The 20,688-nt window shown below is 33.7% G+C and overlaps 1 protein-coding gene across 1 annotated transcript in view; it reads right to left on the reverse strand.

Annotated features, from left to right (window-relative positions):
• The window catches only part of LOC101975769 (phospholipid-transporting ATPase ABCA3), a 130,027-nt gene that overhangs the window by 44,267 nt on the left and 65,072 nt on the right, over positions 1-20,688 (reverse strand). Inside the window, exons 12-18 of the mRNA XM_078024246.1 lie at positions 20,180-20,334; positions 19,796-19,951; positions 19,387-19,597; positions 16,931-17,081; positions 9,616-9,714; positions 8,644-8,809; positions 6,295-6,595 (exon numbers count right to left, since the gene is read on the reverse strand). Of these exons, the coding sequence (XP_077880372.1) occupies positions 6,295-6,595; positions 8,644-8,809; positions 9,616-9,714; positions 16,931-17,081; positions 19,387-19,597; positions 19,796-19,951; positions 20,180-20,334 (1,239 nt within the window). The remainder of the gene's footprint in view (positions 1-6,294; positions 6,596-8,643; positions 8,810-9,615; positions 9,715-16,930; positions 17,082-19,386; positions 19,598-19,795; positions 19,952-20,179; positions 20,335-20,688) is intronic.

Raw genomic sequence — 20,688 nt, forward strand, 5'->3', positions numbered from 1 at the left:
TCTCATTTTTAAAATTTGAATTAGCTTTTCCTTTGATTGACTATTCTTCTTGTGTAGTGCCTCCCTTTGCTGGTTTTCACTTTTACTTTTAATTTTGTCTTCATGAAATGTTTTATACTGCAGGCTTTCTAGTTGTGAATTCTTTTAACTTTTATAATGGAAAGTTTCATTTCATTGTCAATTCTGTAGCTTAAGTTTTCTGGGTACAGTATTCTTGGTAGGCATCCATTTTCTTTCAGAACTTGATATGTATTTGTCCAAGATCTCCTCCTAGCTTTTAGAGTGGAGAAATCAGCTGAGATCTGCATTAGTGTCCCTCTAAATATGACCTGTAGTTTTCCTCTGGCAGGATTTAAAATTCTATTCTTATTCTGAATGTTAGGCATTTTCATAATAATGTAGGTCTGTTGTAATTTTGTATATTTGGGGTCTTGTAAGCCTCCTGTATTTGATTTTACATTTCATCTCAAGGTTTGGGGAATTTTCTGATATTATATCATTGAAAAGACTGTGTATTCCTCTGGTTTCTATCTCCAAGACTTCACCTATGTATTAGTCAGCTTTCTTTGCTGCTACAACTGAAAGGCCCAACCAGAACAACTCTACAGGAAGAAAGTTTATTTGAGGGCTCACAGTTTCAGAGGTCTCAGAGCATGGAAGTCTGGCTTCATTCCTTGGGGCTTGAGGAGAGGCAGAACATCATGACGGGACAGTGTGACAGAGGGAAGCAGCTCGCATCATGATCAGAAAGCAGAGACTCCACACTTACTAGGTACAAATATATACCCAAAGCCACACCCCAATGCCCACCTCCTCCATCTACATCCTACTACTTCAGTTACAACTCAGTTAATCCCTATCAGGGGATTAATGCAGTGATTGGGTTAAAACTCTTACAACCCAACTCTTTCTCTTCTGAACATTCTTGCAATTTCTTACATGTGTGATTTTTGGAGGACACCATATCTAAACCATAACAATCTATCTCAATAAATCTTACATTTAGTCATTTCATGTTGGAAATATCTTTTGGAAGCTTTGCCATGGCCTCTTAACATTTTTTCTCCAGTCAACTTTATTTTCAAGATTATATATTTTGTCTTCATTGCCAACTGGTCTAGTCTATTGAAGATGCTTCCATTGAATTTTTAATTTGGTTTATTGATTCCTTCATTTTGAGAATTTCTGCTTGTTTTTTTTTCCAGAATCGCTTTCTCTTTATTGATCTTTCACTTTTTGTATTTTATGATTCCACTTCTTACCTCATCCTTTACCTCACACATCAGTTTAACTATGAACCTTCTAAATTCCTTCTCTGACATTTCTTCCACTGTGGTGTTGATGGAGTCTGTTACTGAAGTACTGTGGTTTGTTTGGGTGATTTTTTCCCTTGCTTTTTCATGTTGTTTGTGTGTCTACCATATAACTTTATGGATCTGACGCAGTAGATTTACCCTGTGGATTAATAATATTCCTGAATAATTCCAGGACCTCACTATTTAGGGGGAGACAAATAATAACAACAAACAATACAAACAATGTATAGCATTAAACCAAGTAGTTTCTGCTATGACATACACAGTGTTAATTTTTACAATAAATAGAAACGATGTGATCAGTTACTGCCCACAGTAAAAACAGTAAGTTTGTAAAAGGGTTTACAATTTTTAATGGTGAATAGGGAAAGAACAGTAGTGATGTAGGATGTGATTGGTTATGATGGAAGAGGGTAGAAAATAGAAGTAAAAAAAAATTAAAGGAAGAGTGAAAAAACAATAGAGATTGGCTGACAGCAGAAGAAAGAAAGAAGGGAAATAGATAAGTGAGATAAAAAATAAATAATACAAAACAAAACTGAAATATACTAATCAAACATCCTAGTTGATCAATCACAGTTCTTCTTCTGTGAAGTGTCTATTCAGTTCCTTTGCCCATTTATTATTTGTTTGTTTGTGTGTGTGTTAAGTTTTTTGAGTTATTTATATATCTGGAGATTAATGCTCAATCTGAACTGCAGGTGGAAAAGATTTTCTCCCATTCTGAGGGCTTCCTCTTCATGTTCTTGATTGTTTCCTTTGCTGTGAGTCTTTTTAGTTTGATACCACCCCATTTACTGCATAAATATTTCATCAGGGATATTGATTTACAGTTTTTCTTTATTACCATACCCTTGTTTTGTTCTGGGACCAGAGCAATGCAGACCCTTATTGAATAAGATTAAAAGTATTCACTTCTTTTCAATTTTGAGGAGTTTGAGGAAGACTGGTGTTCATTCCTCTTTAAATGGATAGTATAACTGGCCAATGATGCCATCTGATCTTTGGTTGTGTGTTGGTCAGCTGTGTGCTGATGTGACCAAAATACCTATCTAGAACAGCTATTTTTAGTTGAGGAAAAGTTTATTTTGGACTCCCAGTTTCAGAGATTCAGTCTGTAGTCAGCTGACTCCATTGCTCTAGGCCCAAGATTAGGCACAACATGGTAGAAGGGTGTGGCTGCTCTGCTTGCAGAGGAAGGGGCCACAGGGAAGATGAACGCTTTCAGGGTAAGCCCCCAGTAACCCACCTTCTTCAGCCACATTCCATCTGCCCACAATTACCACCCAGTAGTCCCTTCAATCTAGTATGGACTGATGAGGTTACAATTCTCACAATCCAATCATTTCACTTCCAAACACTCTTGCATCCACAGAGGAGCTTTTGGGGGGACACCTCATATCCAAAAATAACAGTTACCTTCCACTATGATTATTTTAAAATCCAGATGGAAAGCTGAACATCACTCTATAACAGGGCTGCTTCTAATTGGGAGAAAATTTTGATTACTGATTCAATCCTTATAAGTTATAGTTTATTGAGACTTTATATTTCTTCATTGCTTAAGTCTTGGTAACTTGTGCATTACTAGAAATTTGTCCGATTTATATAGTTTATCTTATCATTTTTTGATGTACAATTTTTCAGAGTATTCTAATATAATCCTTTTATTTTGTAAGATTAGAAGTAATGTCCTTCCATTTCTGATTGTTGAGTCTTCTTCTTTTTTTTTCCTTTTTTAAATATGTGTCTCAAATTTCTTGATCTTTAAAAAAAATCTTTGGTTTTGTTGACCTTTTTCCTCTTGTTTTCCTAGTCTTTTTGGTTCTCTCTACTTCAACCTTTATTATTTCCTTCCTTATGCTAGCTTAGGGCTTAGTTTGTTCTTCTAATTACTTTGTTTGTAAGGTTAGGTTTGCTGATTTGAGAGCTTTCCTCTTTTTAAAATTTAAGTATTTTTAAATTAGAACTGCTTTGGCTACATTCCACAAGTTTTGATATCACATGTCTTTATTTTCACTTAAGAAGTTTTTTTCCCTTACAATTTTGTCTTTTACCCTACGATTAAGTATGTGCTGTTTATTTTTATTACATGTGTAAATTTTCTGAATTTCTTAATGTTATTGATTTCCAGTTTCATTCCATTGTGGACACAAAAGATACTTGATATGATTTCAATTTCTCTTTAAGACTTTTTTGTGGCACAACACTTAGTTTATATTGAGTAACATTCCTCATGCACATGAGAAAATACGTATGTCCTGCTGTGGTTGATTGGACATTTCTGCATATGTCTGTTAGGTACATTTGGTCTGTCTGCTGTTCATACGTCTACTACTAAAAGTGGGACTATTATTGAAAGTCTCCTACTATTACTGTGGAGTTACTTTTCCTTTCAGTCTATCAATGTTTACTTGATATATATATTCTGATATCAAGAATGACATTTATGATTATTATATTTTCCCCCTTTAATCACTATCTAATGTTCTTTATAACAGTTTTGAGTTAAAGTCTACTCTAGTATTAGTAGAGTAGATCTGTTCTCTGTGGTTCTATTCACATGTGCCATCTTTTTACTTGTAGCCTTCACGTGTTCTGAACTCTACAATCTCTCTGTGGACAGCATATTTGGCTTCTGTTTTTTATGCAGCCTGCCAATATGTGTCTTTTAATTGGAAAACAATTTTTTTTTGTATTGGGATTGAATCCAGGGATACTTTACCACTGAGCTACATCCCTAGTCCTTTTAACGTTTTAAATTTTGAAACAGAGACTCACTAAGTTGCTGAGACTGGCCTAGAATTTGAGATCCTCGTGACTCAGCTTCCAAGTCACAGGGATTACAGGTGTGCACTACTGCATTTCGCTTAAATGGAAATTTTAATACATTTACATTTATAGTAATTCTAATAAAGAATAACAATTTCTATTTTGTTGCATGTCTTAATTTTTCTTGATCCTTATATTCTTCTTTACTGCTTTTCTCCTGATATGTTTTGATTCCCTTTTCATTTCTTTTTGTGTATCCTTTATAGATGTTTTCTTTCTGTTTACCAAGAGTATTACATATAGCATCCTGTATTTTAAACTGATACTAAATTAACTTCAATCACATATAGAAACAAAAATTCTACTCCTTCACAGTTCTGTCCCTTCTCCTTGCTGCTGACATACAAACTACCCCTTCACATACTGCAGGTCCACTAACCCTTTCTCTCTCATTTTGAATGACACTTTTGCTGGATAGAATTCCTGGCTGACACATTTAAAAGTATTTTTCAGCATGTTAAATTCATCCCACTGACTTTTGACCTGAAGGACTTTTGCTGAAAAATCTGTTAATTTTATTGAGAACCTTTTGTTTGTGATGAGGCCATTTACTCTTGCCATTTCGAAAATTCTCTGTGTGGGTCTTTTTGAACTTGTTCTACTTGGAGTTTATTTAGCTTCTTGTGTTAGTATCTCAATATACACCAAGTATATCTTCTGATCTTTTGATGAAAATTAGGTATTTTCAAAAGCAACCTCTCTCCCAGCCTTTGCTGACTACATCCATGCAGGCAAATAACTTCACTAATTAGACCAAAATTAAGGCTTCAATTGTTCTCAGACCTTTCTGGATATGTTCTTCTTGAAAGGCACCTCTGTCACACACTCCACCACCAATTTCCCAGTATTGGCTGCCTCTAAATATCTTAATTCCCCTCTAAGTCTCACCTTTGCTCCTTTGTAGAGCCTTAAATGTTCTACTGTGTTCTGCTGCTAACATCTCCCGCCAGTTACATGTCACAAGTGTGCCTTGCCAGGTGGGGTGGGGCAAGAATGAGCAAAAGTGCCACACAAGTTTTTTAGTGTCTTTAAAAAATTGAGTAGGACCCTTGAATGGCCTCCAGAACGTCTGTAAAATTGTTCTTAGTCTGCTGTTGTTTACCTAGTATTTTTGTAGTGGGATGAATACACAGAGCTTCCTAATCCACCATCTTGTGAAAAAAAAAACTGCCTGATTTTAAATTAAGACAAGTCCAAGGTACTCAAAGAATAAACAAAGAGAAATATTTAACTGGATAATCTTATTACTGATGTATGTTTGAAGCAAAGTTTTTAAAATTTTTATGAGTAATATAATGCAGTAAAAAAGAATTACATTATGAATCAGAGAAATTCATTTTCTTTCTCTTCTATTCCCTGTTCTCTTCTGAACAACTATTTGATTTTTGATTAATAAGCACTCATCTATAGTGCTCTTGTAATGAGAGAGGAAAGGGGATATATGATTTATTGACAGTTTTTATGCCACCCAGTATGATGTATTGGTTGTAAAGTCCGTATAGTGGTATTATAAGTAACATCCAGTATTTCCAAAAGCAATTTCATTTCTCACAATAAAACCTAAATGGATATGTTCTTCTTGAAAGGCACCCCCGCCATACACTCCACCACCAATTTACCAGTATTGGCTGCCTCTAAACTGCACAGGTTATATAATTACCTAAAGTAATGTTGTAAATAAAAGCAATGGCTGAGATAAATAAAAATAAAGTATCTGGCAGGAAATAACCTATCTTGGAAGAGGATACAGTTGTTTCCTACAGAAATGATTTAACCTAGCAAGTGGTTGAGATAGTAGCCTCTAGCTAGGCAGCCTGAACATTCATTCCCTGCTCTAATATGTACTAGATACATGATTTGGGACAACTTACTGAATACTTTCGAATCCCAATGTCTTCCACTTTAGCAAATGTGGTTATCAAAATTTAGATCATTCAGGTATTTAGAAAAGCTCTTGCCAAAAGCATGTATTCAATACTTGCTTGAAAGATGATTCTTGCATCAGATTTGGCTGCCTTCGTGAGATTGGCTACTATCAAAAAATAAATAATCAAGTACCTCAATATTCCAGTTGAGTCCTTTCTTGTAAAGTAATACAAGCTGGTCTTCATTTACTAGCAGTCTTTTTATTTTTAAAGAACCTTACCTTGTACTTCTTTAAGTTTTTGTTTCTTATCCGTTAGTATGATCTCAAGATTTTTTTTAAAATTCTCAGTTAAATTAGAACTTCCAGAAACTGAGAAAGGCACAATGGTTTCACCATATTGTTCTAAATCCATTTCCCTGGCAGGCTCATCCAGTGTTGCTGGAATAGTCCTCCTTCTCATCTGAAGATACATGAAACCCACAAGTGCCCCGATTTGAAGCAATAATATTTTCCAGTTGCGCCAATTGAATCCTGCCCGCTTTAAGAGCATGGCATGGAACTGTTGCTTGTGAAGAGCCAACTGTAAGAGGAGAGAAAGGTGACATTACAGAGATCACGGATCCGCATGGAATGTTTCAAATCTTAAGAGATGTACACACTTTGTATACACATATACCTGGGGAGAAGGTGAACGTTGTTTGTAGACTACTTAACAAGTAAAATTTACTCTCTGTATAATGTGTTCATTAAAAGGACTGGCTTGGCTCCTAACCTAATTATAACAAAAGTCTCAAAAGGATGATTTTTATCTATCTTTAATGTATTATTAACATTCTCTTGCACAGAACAATACATCTATCTTTCTTCATATTAAACCACTATCTGTCAATCATATCTTCATTTTGTAAAGGAAACATTCACAGGCAATGTGCATGTGCATACATAACAGGTTTCTATTATCTGGTTTTAATCTATGTGATCAACAGGATTGTGGCAAGTTAGGAAAAAGAGGAGAAGTTTATTTTGAAATTGCAATATGCTCAATATGTTTTTTCCAGCCTCTAATTTTAAAATAATGAGGGTGATCATTAATATTTTAAAAATGTGCATAAATATACAGCTTTCCTCCAGACTTTGGGGGCAATACATAGTTGATTGTGTATGTTTTCAGATTGACAATGGAACCCCTTGTTTCAAATGTAGAGACTTAATTTGAAAATGTCAAAAAGTTAAAGAAAAACATATTAAGCATATTTCATGACTAGATAACCAATGGTCTAGAAACATTATTATCCTATTTCCCTCAATATTTGAATATCCCATGAATGATACAAAGTGAGAAAACATCCCTAATTAATCAACCAATATATTCTGAATAAAATGAGCAGCCTTGAGGCCATCTCTGACTAGAAATAAGTCAAGAAGGAGAATCCTCTCACTTTGTGTTCATGGTAGGAAAAAAGTGACTTCTAGCTTTTAAAAGACTGTTTATTAAGATATATTCCTAGAACTAAAAATGTGTCGAGGAATCAACTACTTTTCTAGACTGATCTGCCAAATTGTCAATCATCTGCATGTTTCAAGAGGGGGAAACAGGGAAGAATGCCAGAGGAGTAGAAATGTATAAGTGGGGAAAGGGGGAAATGACAATTCCTAAGTACCCAATTCATGTCAAACATTGTACAGTTCACAATTAGTATTTTTAACTCATTGAAATAGTCTCAAACAGAATGAAATTGAAGCTCAGAAGTACTAAATGTCTTTGCCAAGGACAAATGGCCTGTAAATGATAGAGCAGGGAGTATAGTTCTGTCTAGCTCAAAATTCCACACTTTCAGTTGGGTATGATGGCACATGACTATAACCCCAGTGGCTCAGGAGGCTTAGGCAGGAGGACAACAAGGCCAGCCTCGGCAACTTGGCGAGGCCCTAAGCAACTTAGACTCTGTCTCAAAATAAAAACTTTTAAAAAAAGGGCTGAAATGTGGCTCAGTGGTTATGTGTCCCTGAGTTCAATTCCTGGTACAAAAAAAAAATTCCACACTCCCTTGCATTACCCGCTTTGCTTCACAACTGGCTCATAAGCCCCACAGTGAAGACATGCCTAATAAGCACCTTGGACAAATGTATTCTCTTCCTCAGAACGCCTCATCAAAAATAAAAAAACCAAAAAATTGGAAGGAAGAGAAATTAGGAGACCAAGATAAATGCTAGGCACTTCAGTGAGAATTCCCACACTGGTGAAGGAATATGATAAATTGGAAATAGTTCTTAGGCAGTTACAATGCAGTCCAATGCATAAATTTAAATGTCTTCTATGTGTGTGAATAGGGATGTGAAAAGCAAATTTTAACAGGACCCTTTTTTCAACTCAGAATGAACTAACAATTATGAAAACTGACATAAGAAATATCCTAAGGAATAACAATGGTGAAAATAAAATCTGATTTTTGCCTATAGTATTTTATATTTGAAGTAGAAAAAATTAATGAGATTACTTTACAAATTGTTCCCTACATTATTGGGCTTTCTATAACACGAATTCTAAACTCAAGATCCTGAGTTAAAATATTTTAATGAAGTGTACTTCTTTTATTCTGTCATTATATTCTTAGTGAAGATGCTCACCCCAGTATTAAATGATGTATCAGAATTTTTATTCGTGTCAGATACAGATCTTTCAGAATTTCTGGATGCATTCACATTCTGATTGTTTTCATTTGTATTTGTGGTTGGTTCGGAAGACATCTGGAGAACCTCCTCATTCACTTTGTAGTTTGCCTGATTACTGACCCTACACACACACACACACACACACACACACACACACACACACACACAGAAACACACACACACACACACACAAATAGATAAGAAATTATAATAATTTTAACCAGAACAGTGGTTCCCAAATACCCAATCCATCAAAGATTTTCACAAATTGAAGCAAACATTTTTTAATGATGATTATGCAATGTTAACATCAATGACAGTAAAATTTACTTTTCTTTTTTTGTGCGTGTGTGCGTGCGTGCGTATATGTTACTGGAGAATGAACTCAGGGCCTCAGGCATCTTGGGCAAGTTCTTTGACCACTGAGATATACTCCCCCCACCCCCCAATGGATAAAATAAACAACTTAGTCAAGTAAAAGATCTAAGACATTATCCTTTTGTTTTGAGAAGACAGTGGTTGTTAAATCTATATTCTAAGAAATAATAATAATATTTACAGATTTTATTTTTATTATATTTTAAGCTTATATTAGTGCCATAGATTTATTTTCTCAATTTCCTAGTCCAATCTAATCTGGGTTAGTTTATCCAGCAAGTGAGCACATGGTTAATTTGTCCTCTGTGGGTTTACAACTCCATGGAAGAAACTGACAGGTATAATTAAACAGGGTAATATAATTCATAGTATAATAGGAGATTAAGTCCCCCATAGTAATTGATAGCATTAAAGACTTACATGGGCTTTTTATTTAGTAAGGAGTAAGGAGGTTAGATGTTTGTCTCTAACCTCCTTACTCGGTGTGTTTCAAATATTTATATACTTGTAGGAAGTTTTGCTCTGCCCTTTTTCATTATTATTACTTACTTGAAGAAAACTTCTTCCAAGGTAGTCATAGAAATACCAAAGCCAGCGATGCCCAGCTCTGTCTTTCTTTGTTCTATTTCCAAAAACAGGTCTTCAAAACTAGAAGAAATAGAAGCAAAGAAAGAGCTACCAGTAAAACAGATTATTCTACTTATATATTTTTTGTTCTTGGCACTGGAAAAAATACATCTTATTTCTTAATGAAATGGTAGTTTCCATGCCCCACTAACAAACCATAAAAATATGGAACATGTGAAGAAAACAAAACAAAACAAAAACACTAGCAAATTGCTGTATCAAACTGCTACCTGAATTTCTGGTAAAATTATCAACTGACATTTTATATATTAATGTTCACTGGTAGTTAAGATTTGATTTATTTAATGTAGGGCATTATTCCCATGAAACACACTAAATCAAGATATGTAGATAAAATTTTGGGACTGGGAGAAAACTGTCCACTCATATAACCAGGGAAGGTATATAAGGTTGGACAGTTATAATGTGATGGTATAAAGCTTATGAAAAATAGTTTTTCTGAGATTTTATATTTAGATGTTTAATCACTCCAAAAATCCTTCAGTTTATGAACCCAACCACATGAGGACAGAAAATTCTCCATTTTGGAAGTTTCTGTCAAAATTTTCTCTATATTTTGAGCCCAAATTAGATTCTATTCCCTCTATTTCATGATTAGAATGAAAAGTTTCTGTATATTATTTTCTACATGTCTCAAGATTAACAAGCGTACATACACATACATCAGTATAGCAGTGTACAATAAACCCAAGAAAGATTATGTGATCCTTTCACTTTTTAGTTCAATCATTATTATAATGAGAAACTTTTATGTTTCTATGCATATAGGTTAAACAGCAAACTCCAAACTGGAGAGATCAGGAAAAAAACCCACAAAATTTACAACAAATTAGTCAATCATTATTATTGCCATAGCCATTCTCCTGATTAAAACATAATAAATGCAGACCACACAGATAATATAAATGTGTAAATAAAATAAAAATAATCCTACCACCCAGACAAGACACTACCATTAAAAATTTGGTATACTTATTTTACCTTTTTTTTTACTTTATGTTTGCATTTTACACATTGGAATCATATATTAAAGAATTATGCACCCAAATTTAACAATATGGATATTTTCCTAAAATGTTGAAAACTGTTCATACTCCATCCATATCAATGTTGTATAATTTCATTATTATAATAATGAGATGTATAATATCATTTACTAATTCAGCAAACAATCATGGACAAATTCTCTTAGTGAGAAATCAGAAGCTAATTGAAAGGCTCCTATACTTTAGGAGAATGTGAAGCCAAACTTATCAAAACTGGTGAAGCAATTCAGAACACCATGCTGTATGTACCTCCAGAAGTGTGCTCCCAAATTTGAGGAATATAAACATCCAAGAAACTCAATGAATTCCAAGTAAGATGAACTCAAAAGAGATATACAAATAGACATGTAAAATCATATGGTCAAAAATCAAGAAATAGAAGACACTAGAGTATGGACTCTCGACGTTCATGGATACACAGAATTAATATTATTAAAATGGCCATATTACTGAAAGTTAAAAACAGATTCAATGAAATGCCCATAAAAATACCAAATTACATTTTAAATAGTCCTAAAATTCATGTAAAAGAAGAAAATACCCAGAATAACCAAAGTAATTCTGAGCAATAAGAGAAATGGTTGAGCCATCATATACCTGAATTCAAAATATACTGCCAAGCCATAGAAATTAAAATGGCATGGTACTGGTATAAAAACAGATATTTAGAACAATTGGAATATAATCAAAGACAGAGAGACCAACCCACACAGATACAGTCATTTGATGCTTAACAAAGGTGCCCCAAACATACACTAAGGAAAAGACTTTTTAACAAGTGGTATTGGGAAAACTGGACACACATATGGAGAAGAATTAAAAAAGACCCCTCCCTATCTCTCACCCTGTAGTAAAGTCAACTAAAAATTAATCAAAAGCCTAGGAATTAGACCTGAAACTTTGCAAGTGCTAGAAGAAAATATAGATGCAGGCAATAATTTCATCAGTAGGACTCCAATAGTCCAGAAAATACCAAGAATCAATAAATGAAATAATATCAAATTAAAAAGCTTCTGCACAGAAAAAGAAGCAACACTATGAAAAGAGAGCACGCAACAAGATGGGAGAAAATCTTTTCCAGCTACTCCTCCGACAGAAGACACCCATAACAAATAACACAAAAAACAACTGGACAAATGAATTAAACAGACTTCTCAAATGACTAATAAATATGTGAAAAAAATGCTCAACATCTCAGCCATCAGGGAAGTAGAAATCAAAACAACACTAATATTTCATCTCACCCTGCTTAACATGATAGTCATCAAAAATACAAATAACAATAAATGCTGATGAGAATGCAAAGAAAAAGGAAAAGTTATACACTGGTGGGACTGTAAATTAGTACAGTCACTGTGGAAATAATTGCAAGGTTTCTCAAAAGACTAGGAATGGAACCACCAGAAAATTCAGGTGTACTCCTTCATATTTATCCAAAAAAAATGTCAATGCACTAGAGACTACAGGCACATATGAATATTCCTATTTACAGCAGCACAATTCACAAGAGCCAAATTATAGAAGCAGAAAGTCAAGGATCATATGATTTCTTTCTTATGTGGAAACTAGGAGACAAAAGAACAAAAGAGAATCTCCTGAAAATAGAAGGGAGACAGGTAGGGTAGAGGAAGGGGATCAGGGGGAGGGAGGGAGAGGCCAGGCAAGGGGATGTACTGAGGAATAAACTGATTAAATTATGTTATGTGCATGTGTACATTATGCCACAATGAAACCCACTATTCTGAATAATTATGTGCCAATAATTTTTAAAAGACAAGGAGAGAATCTTGAAAGCAGTGAGAAACAATTTATCACATACAAGGAATCCTCAATAAGATGATCAGTAGATTTCTCACAGAAATCCTTAAAAACCAGAAGGCCATTAATGGACCAGTGTTTTCGAAATGTTAAAAGAAAAAAAGTCAACCAAGAATCCTGTATCTGGCAAAACTTTCTTTCCAAAGCGAAGAAAAATTAAAACATTCTCAGGAAAACGAAGGCTGAGGAAGTTCATTAATGCTAGACCTGCCTTATGAGATATGCTCAAGACAATTTTGCTAGGTAAAATGGAAAAATACTACAGAGAACTCAGAGACATATTGAAAAAAAAACATTTATAAAGATAAATATGAACAACTGTGAAAAGCTAGTATTATTTTTACAATAATTTGTAATAACTTTGTTTCGCACATGATTTAAGAAATGAATATACACTTAATTATTCTAAAAGCTAGTATTATTTGTAACCTTCATTTATCCACATTTTGCTTTCTATGTAATTTAAGATACAATGTATTTAAAAGAATTATTATGTTTTGAGGCACACAATGCACAAGGATGCAATTGTTTGGCATGAATAACAGGTAGGTGTGGGGAAGAAGCTAAAAAGGAGCTGAGTTTTTATATACTACTGAATTAAAACTGGTATAAATAGAAGTTAGAGTGTTATTACTTTAGAATGTTAAACTCAAAGAAAATAACTGAAGAACATACACGAAAAGGAATGAGATCATAGAATTTAAACATTTCATCAAAAAAATTGTGAAATACGGTCTTAAGCAACTGGTGAATCAAAGAATAAATCACAAGGGAAATTATAAAATGTTTACAGATGAATTAAAATGAAGATACAATATTCTAAGACGTATAAGGCACAGAAAAAGTGATGTTAAGAAAGAAAATTTACTAGTATTATGACCATGATTATTATTTTGGTACTAGGGATTGAACCCAGGGGCACCACCACTGAGAGCTACATCCCTAGGTCCCCTTTGTGGTTTTGAGACAGAGTCTCACTAATTTGCTGAGGGGTTCACCAAGTTGCCAAGGCCAACCTCAAACTTGCCCTTTCCTACCTCAGCTTCCCAAGTCACTGAGATTACAGATGTCCACCAAATGCTTATATTTAAAAAAAAACAACAAGAAAGATATCAAATTAACCATCTACCTTTATACCTTAAGCAACCAGAAGAACAGCAAAACAAACCTAAAGCTAGCAAAAGAAAGAATACAGGGATTATAACAGAGATCAATGAAATAATGTAAAATAATAAAAAATCAATTAAACCAAAGTTGGTTCTTTGAAAATATCAATAAACTTGACCAATCTTTTTTAAAAATTTTTTTAGTTGTAGATGGACATAATACCTTTATTTTGTTTATTTATTTTTTTAATGTGGGTGCTGAAGCTCGAACCCAGTGCCTCACACATGTTAGGTGAGTGCTCTACCACTGAGCCACAACCCCAGCTCTCAAATTGACCAATCTTTAGGTTAATGGACTAAGACAAAAATAAGATTCAAATTACTAAAATAAGAACTGAATGTGAATACATTATTTAAAATTCTGCAGAAGTAAAGGGATTAGAAGTGAATACAACTGTATGCCAACACATTGGATAACTTACATGAAATAGTCAAAATCCTAGAAACACAATACCTACTAAGATGAAACCATGAAGAAATAGAAAATCTGAGTTGATTTATGCCCAGTAAGGATATCAGGTCAGTAATCAAAAATCTACTTAATAAAGAAAAGCCCTGATCCTAATGGCTTCACTCATGAATTCCACCAAGCATTTAAAGAAGAATAAATACTAATGTTCTAATATTTTCCCATATAATTCAAGAAGAAGGAACTGTCTTAAATCATTCTATGAGGAAACATTATCCTGATATCAAAGACAAACAAAAGCTCTACAAGAAAACCACAGACCGAAATCTCTTATGAATACTGATATAAAAATGCTCAGCAAAACAAATTCAGCAATATATTTTTAAAAATGTTTTAGTTCTCAATGGTCTTTATTTATTTATATGTGATGCTAAGAATCAAATCCAGTGCCTCACACATGCTAGGCAAGCACTCTACCACTTAGCCACAACCCTAGACCATCAGCTGTATATTTAAAATACTATACACCATTACTAAGTTGGATCATTCCTAGAATGTAAGTATGGTTCAACATATGAAAATCTGTTGGGACCACATTAATGGAAAAAACCACATTATCATCTTAATTGATGCGGACAAAGCATTTGACAAAACGCAACTTCCTTTTGTGATTAAAAAATTCCAGAGTAGCATAGGAATAATAATTATAACCAAAGGGGTGGAAGATCTGTATGCTGAAAACTATAAAACATTGATGAAAGAAATGGTACATGACAGAAAATAATGGAATGGCACACCACGTGATCATGGATTAGAAGAATTATTATTAAGACGTCCACACTACTCAAAGCAATTTACCAACTCAATGCAATCTCTACCAAATCTCAATGTCATTTTTCACAGAAATAGGAAAAAATGATCACAAAATTCTTATGGAACCACAAAAACCCCAGACAACTAAATTGAAACGAAACAGCAAAATCTATTACTGAGCTACAGCAATCAAACAACTTAGTTTTACAATAAAAATAACCATTCATCAATAGAAACCAATGAAACAGAACAAAGATCCCAAAATAAACCTATTATAGCCAACTGATTTTGTCAAAAGTGTCAGGAACCCAAATGGAAAAAGGAGAGTGCCTTCAATAATCAGTGTTAGGAAAACTGTATATCTACATGCAGAAGCATAAAATGGAACCCTTATCTTATAGCAATATAGAAAAATCATCTCAAAATGGATTAAAAACCAGTAAGTTCCAAAACTTCAATTATGTGGACATAAAAATATTCAAATATTATTCCAAAATTACTGTAAGTGATGTAATTTTTATAGGCATTTCACATCTGGGACAATGGAGGGAAATTGATTAAGGCCTTAAACAAAAGACCTGAAACTTTAAAACCACTAGAAATAAAAAGAGTATAAAACCATTTGTCTAGACAAAGATTTCTTGAATATTACCTTAAAAGTTCAGGCAACAAAAGCAAAAATTTTAAAAAATGGAACTGCATCAAACTAAAAATCTTTGAACAGCAAAGGGAACAATCAATAGAGTGAAAAGACAATCCATGGATAGGGAGTAATTACTTGAAAACTCTACATCTCAAAAAGGACTCACACCCAAAATAAAAAATGCATAAGGAACTCAGAGAACTTGATAACAAGGAAATAATCCAATAAAAAATGGATAAAAGACCTAAAGAGACACTTCTCAAACAAGACTTACAAATGCCCAACATCAATACCAATAATCAGAGAAATAAAGATTAAAACTACAGTGAGATATCACCTTATGCCTGTTTGAATGGCTACTATAAGGAAGACAAAAGATAAGTTTTGGAGAGGGTGTGGAGTAAACGGAACCCTTGTGCACTATTGGTGGGATTGTAAGTTACTACAACCATTATGAAAAATAGCATGGAAGTTCTCAGAAAACTAAAAACCAGAATTGCCATATGATCCAACCATTCCACTTCTGGTTATATATTCAAAGGAATTAAAATCTGTATCCCAAAGAGATATTTTTTCATTTCTATGTTCAATGCAGCATTTTTCACAGTAACCAAGACATGGGAGAAAACTAGGTATCCACAGTTAAATGAATGCATAAAAGGGAGTGGATGATAGGGTGTTGATCAAAGGGTACAAAATTTCAGTTATACAGGAGGAATAAGCCTTAGTGATCTCTTATACAGAATGTTGACTATAATATATATTTATTATTTATTATATCAGTTGTATATTTCAAAACTGCTAAAGAGTAGATATTAAATGTTTCCCTATAAAAATAAGTATACATGGATTTGATAATCATTATCATTATCATTATCCTGATAATGATAAGTCATCCCACAATATAAACATTTTATCAAAATATCACAATGACTCTCACAAATAAATATTAATTAAATTTAATTATTTTTTAATTACAATTGGAATGGAAAGGGAAATAACTCTTTGTAAAACAAAAAATGAATTCAGTTGGCTTTACTCACCAAGAAGAAAATTTATTATTTGCCATATATTACCACTAATTTAGCATTAAGTTACGAGAAATAGAACTAAAAATATTAAGGCACAGCTAAATTAAATCTAACATTTGTAGCATCCCTCAGTACTTTAGTGAAATCTTTACTGAAGCAACATTGTGACTAGTACTTGTCAAGGATGGCAATTAGAAAGAATCCATTTGTCAAGTCGGAGGAAATCTAGAAAAACAGTAGTGATTTCTAGTGATCTCAAACCACTCATCTAACTTTCTTTGAACCCATACCTGTGTGTGTACTCCTTGGGTAGTATAAATGATAATTCAGCTGCAATGTTGGTTTCCATACTGGCAGTTGGGACATGGCGTTTAATCATTTCAGAGATTTTTTCAACATTACAGTTAGGACTCTTCACCATGATTATATGATATCCCACACCTGAAAGATTAATTTATAAAACCAAATCAAGCAGTTTATTTTTTAAGTCTAATAAATTGTCTCTTTATTGAGATATTTCATCTAATTAATGAGGACGGGATAATATATTGAAACTATCACCATTTTGCATCCTCTGAATGAATTAATGCCCTTAGACATGATAGTCAGTGATTATTACCATCAAAAAAGAGAGGGAAAAACCACAATATCAATTATGAATAGTGTTTCCAAACAAAGTCAAGAACAAGATCAAATCCCACCCTGAATCTAATTAATCTCCTCAACAATTTATAGAAAGTCAAGAGAACAAAGGATCATGCTGCAAAATACTGTGGGATGCAATCAGTAAAACTGAAACTATGTAAACTCTAAAGGAAAAATGTGGTGTTTTTATTTTTTCACTTTTTTTCATTTTAGCTCAATGTTCTTTTTAAATTTTTTAAAAATTTGTTTTAATTAAAGTTATACAGGACAGTAAAATGCATTTATACACTTTGATATACATAGTTGGAATATAATTTCTCATTTTTCTGAGTGTACATGTTGTACAATCATATTGGTCATGCAGTCATATATATATATATATTAATAATGTCTGTTTCATTCTACTATCTTTCCTGTCCCCACATCCCCTTCCTCCCCCTCCTTTCCATTCCCTTTACCTAATCTAAGGTAATGCTACTATTCTTTTGTAGTGCCCCCCACCTTATTGTGAATTAGCATCCGCAGCAGTTTTGAATATTTTATACTCCTTAAAAACCATTTTAGTCTCCATGGTTCAGGTTTTCTAGGTGCACGGAAAATAAAACAAACAGGTCACAACTCAGTTGGCTACAACGCTAGGGAAGTGCTTTTCTATAGTTTACAAAACGTGCTCCAAGAGTCTAGGGATGATGATGATTTGGAGATTATGTTCCCCAAAGTCCTCTGGGATATAATCTCCTTTCTTTCTATAACTGCAATTGGGAATGGGGAGGACAATAGTCAATAGTAACTGATTCATTCAGTACATATCCATTGCATACCTTTTATGAGTTAGGCATTATTCTAGATACAAATGAGCCAAAAAGTAAACATCACAATGATGTCCTTCCAGTGAGAAAGGACATATAAATGTAATCAAAGTGTATACTGTGTTAGATAGCATTAAGGAAAAAGTACATTTGCCCAAAGAAGTACAATATGAAATTATGGTCATCAATTCACATTGTGCTTCCTATTGTGTTGAAATTTTAGCTATGCCTAGGGAAGGCCTGGGGGGCATGGGAAGAATGGAGGAACTTTGAGGTTGGGTAAAGGGAAGTGATGGGAGGGGAGGGAGCATTGGTATAGGAAAGATAGTAGAATGAGATGGACATCATTACACTGGATGTAAGTATGACTGCACAAATGATGTGATTCTACATCGTGTACAACCAGAGAAATGAATTTTTGCTTCATATGTACACAATGAATTTAAATGCATTCTGTTGTCATGTATAACTAATGAGAACGAGTAAAAATAAAAAAAATAAAATAAAATGGAGGAGTTCTAAAGATCAGGTTAGATAATGTGGAAAAAGTGTGAAACCTAGTAAGTAACTCAGGGAAAATACATATTCAAATGCCAAATTAGAGATTAATGAAATGAAGTGACTATTCTCATTGATTTGTATCTCCAATTTAGAAGGACTTACTTGTTTGAAACATGTAATTTCAAAATATATGGTATAATGTTATTCATTTTCAATGTATTAGTCTTGTTGACTATGCAAACTATATGTCCACTGATGTAAAGAATGTTTTATTCCACTATACATTCACTTTCTTTCCAACAAATTATGATTGATCAGCTTCCACATTTCAGTAATACTTCATGAAAATAAGTTGGAGAGCATTTTCACTCATTACACTAGGAATTTAATATTGATTTGAGAAAAGAAAAAATAAAAGTCAGATACCTGGTCACTGACTTTTTCCCCTAGAAGCTAGGAATCTACCTATTAAATCTTTTGGAGGGATAAGTTCATTCCTATGACAAATTACCAATTCAATGGAAATCATATGGAAGAAATAAACATGATGCTTGTGGAATCAATAAAGAGAACTTTCAAAATTGGAATATAATTATTGGGTAATAATGGGAAAAATCACTGAACAGATAGATTATATCGACATTACAAAGAGTCATGAAAAACAAGTAAAATAGATTAGACCTAATGAATAAAATTAGGTCTGTGTAAAGAGATTAAAACACAACGAAAATTATGTCAAAAAACTATCATTAAGGCATCAGCATCCAAAAATTGATCACAAGGAGACCAACCATATAATTTTTTCAGGAAAACGGAAGAGCCACAGCATTGCAGGGTTCCCAAGACCATGATGGCAATGCGGTCACCCAGGATATCGGCTTCATCCATGTGATGTGTGGTCAGTAATATGGTACGACCCTCTTTATGCAGCTGAATGAGATTCCAGGTGGCTCTCCTTGAAACTGGATCCATGCCTGATGTTGGCTCATCAAGGATCACCACCTAGAGACCAAAAGAATAATTGCAAGGCCGTATTTAACTCATGCTTTGCCTCATATTCAAGCTAAGATACGGAATCCATAATAATAAGAATGCTGCAAAATTAATAATGTCAAACCCAAGACCACATTATATCAGCTAGATGAATAAAGACTTGGATTCATATCAGTTCTTCGGGGTCACATTTTGACGGTTACTTACCTTGGAGCCCCCTACAAATGCTATCATGATAGAGAGCTTGCGCTTCATTCCTCCACTCAGTTTCTCTGAATATTCATTACGCTTGTGTATCAAGTCACAAGCAGTCAGCATTTTGTTAATTTCTTCAGTACGCTTCTGAGAAGGTACTCCTTTTATCTAGAAAGAGAAGCCAAGAATCTACATGGTGCTTCTAAGGCAGTTTTACAGAATTTTCTAACAGTTATCCACATACATTTTTTTCCTTCTCTTTGTCTCCCTTTCTGATAAAAGAATAATGCCTCAAAGCATGAACTTCCCATAAAGATAATGCTATTGGTCCTTGGTCACACTGTCAGAAACATGTGGAAAAAGTGAGAGAAAAGAATATACATATCTCTTGCTCACCACACAGTAAAAATAAAGGTGTTCTGATACTGTCAACTTTGGAAACAGTATATCATCCTGAGGGCACAAGCCCAGATGTTTCCTGACTTCAACCATCTCCTTTGAGATGTCATATCCATTAATGTAGACCTTTCCACTAGTAGGAAGATAGAAACCTAGAATGAAGCAAAGACATGACAGGAGCTTAGTTTTAGTAAGGGTACCCAAAGAGAACTTGTTAGCACCTAAACTTCACAGTGTACTTGCAGAAGATGTAAAAGAATTAGCAATATCTCCTACATAGGATGTCTGGTAAATATCAATGGTTATAATCTGGTGATGGGGAAATAAAAAACTACCCTTTCTTTGTTTAATCTTATACTCTCCATAAGTATAAAATACTCTGAAATATCTGAGTACTGTAACTGAAGAATTTGCTGCATTCCAATGTTCTAGTACAGCTATCAGCCATTTGATAACAAATGGGAACCACATTATGATCTAAGCACCATAGTGCATGTATACTACAT

Source organism: Ictidomys tridecemlineatus, chromosome 10, assembly GCF_052094955.1.
Source record: "Ictidomys tridecemlineatus isolate mIctTri1 chromosome 10, mIctTri1.hap1, whole genome shotgun sequence".
NCBI lineage: Eukaryota > Metazoa > Chordata > Mammalia > Rodentia > Sciuridae > Ictidomys > Ictidomys tridecemlineatus.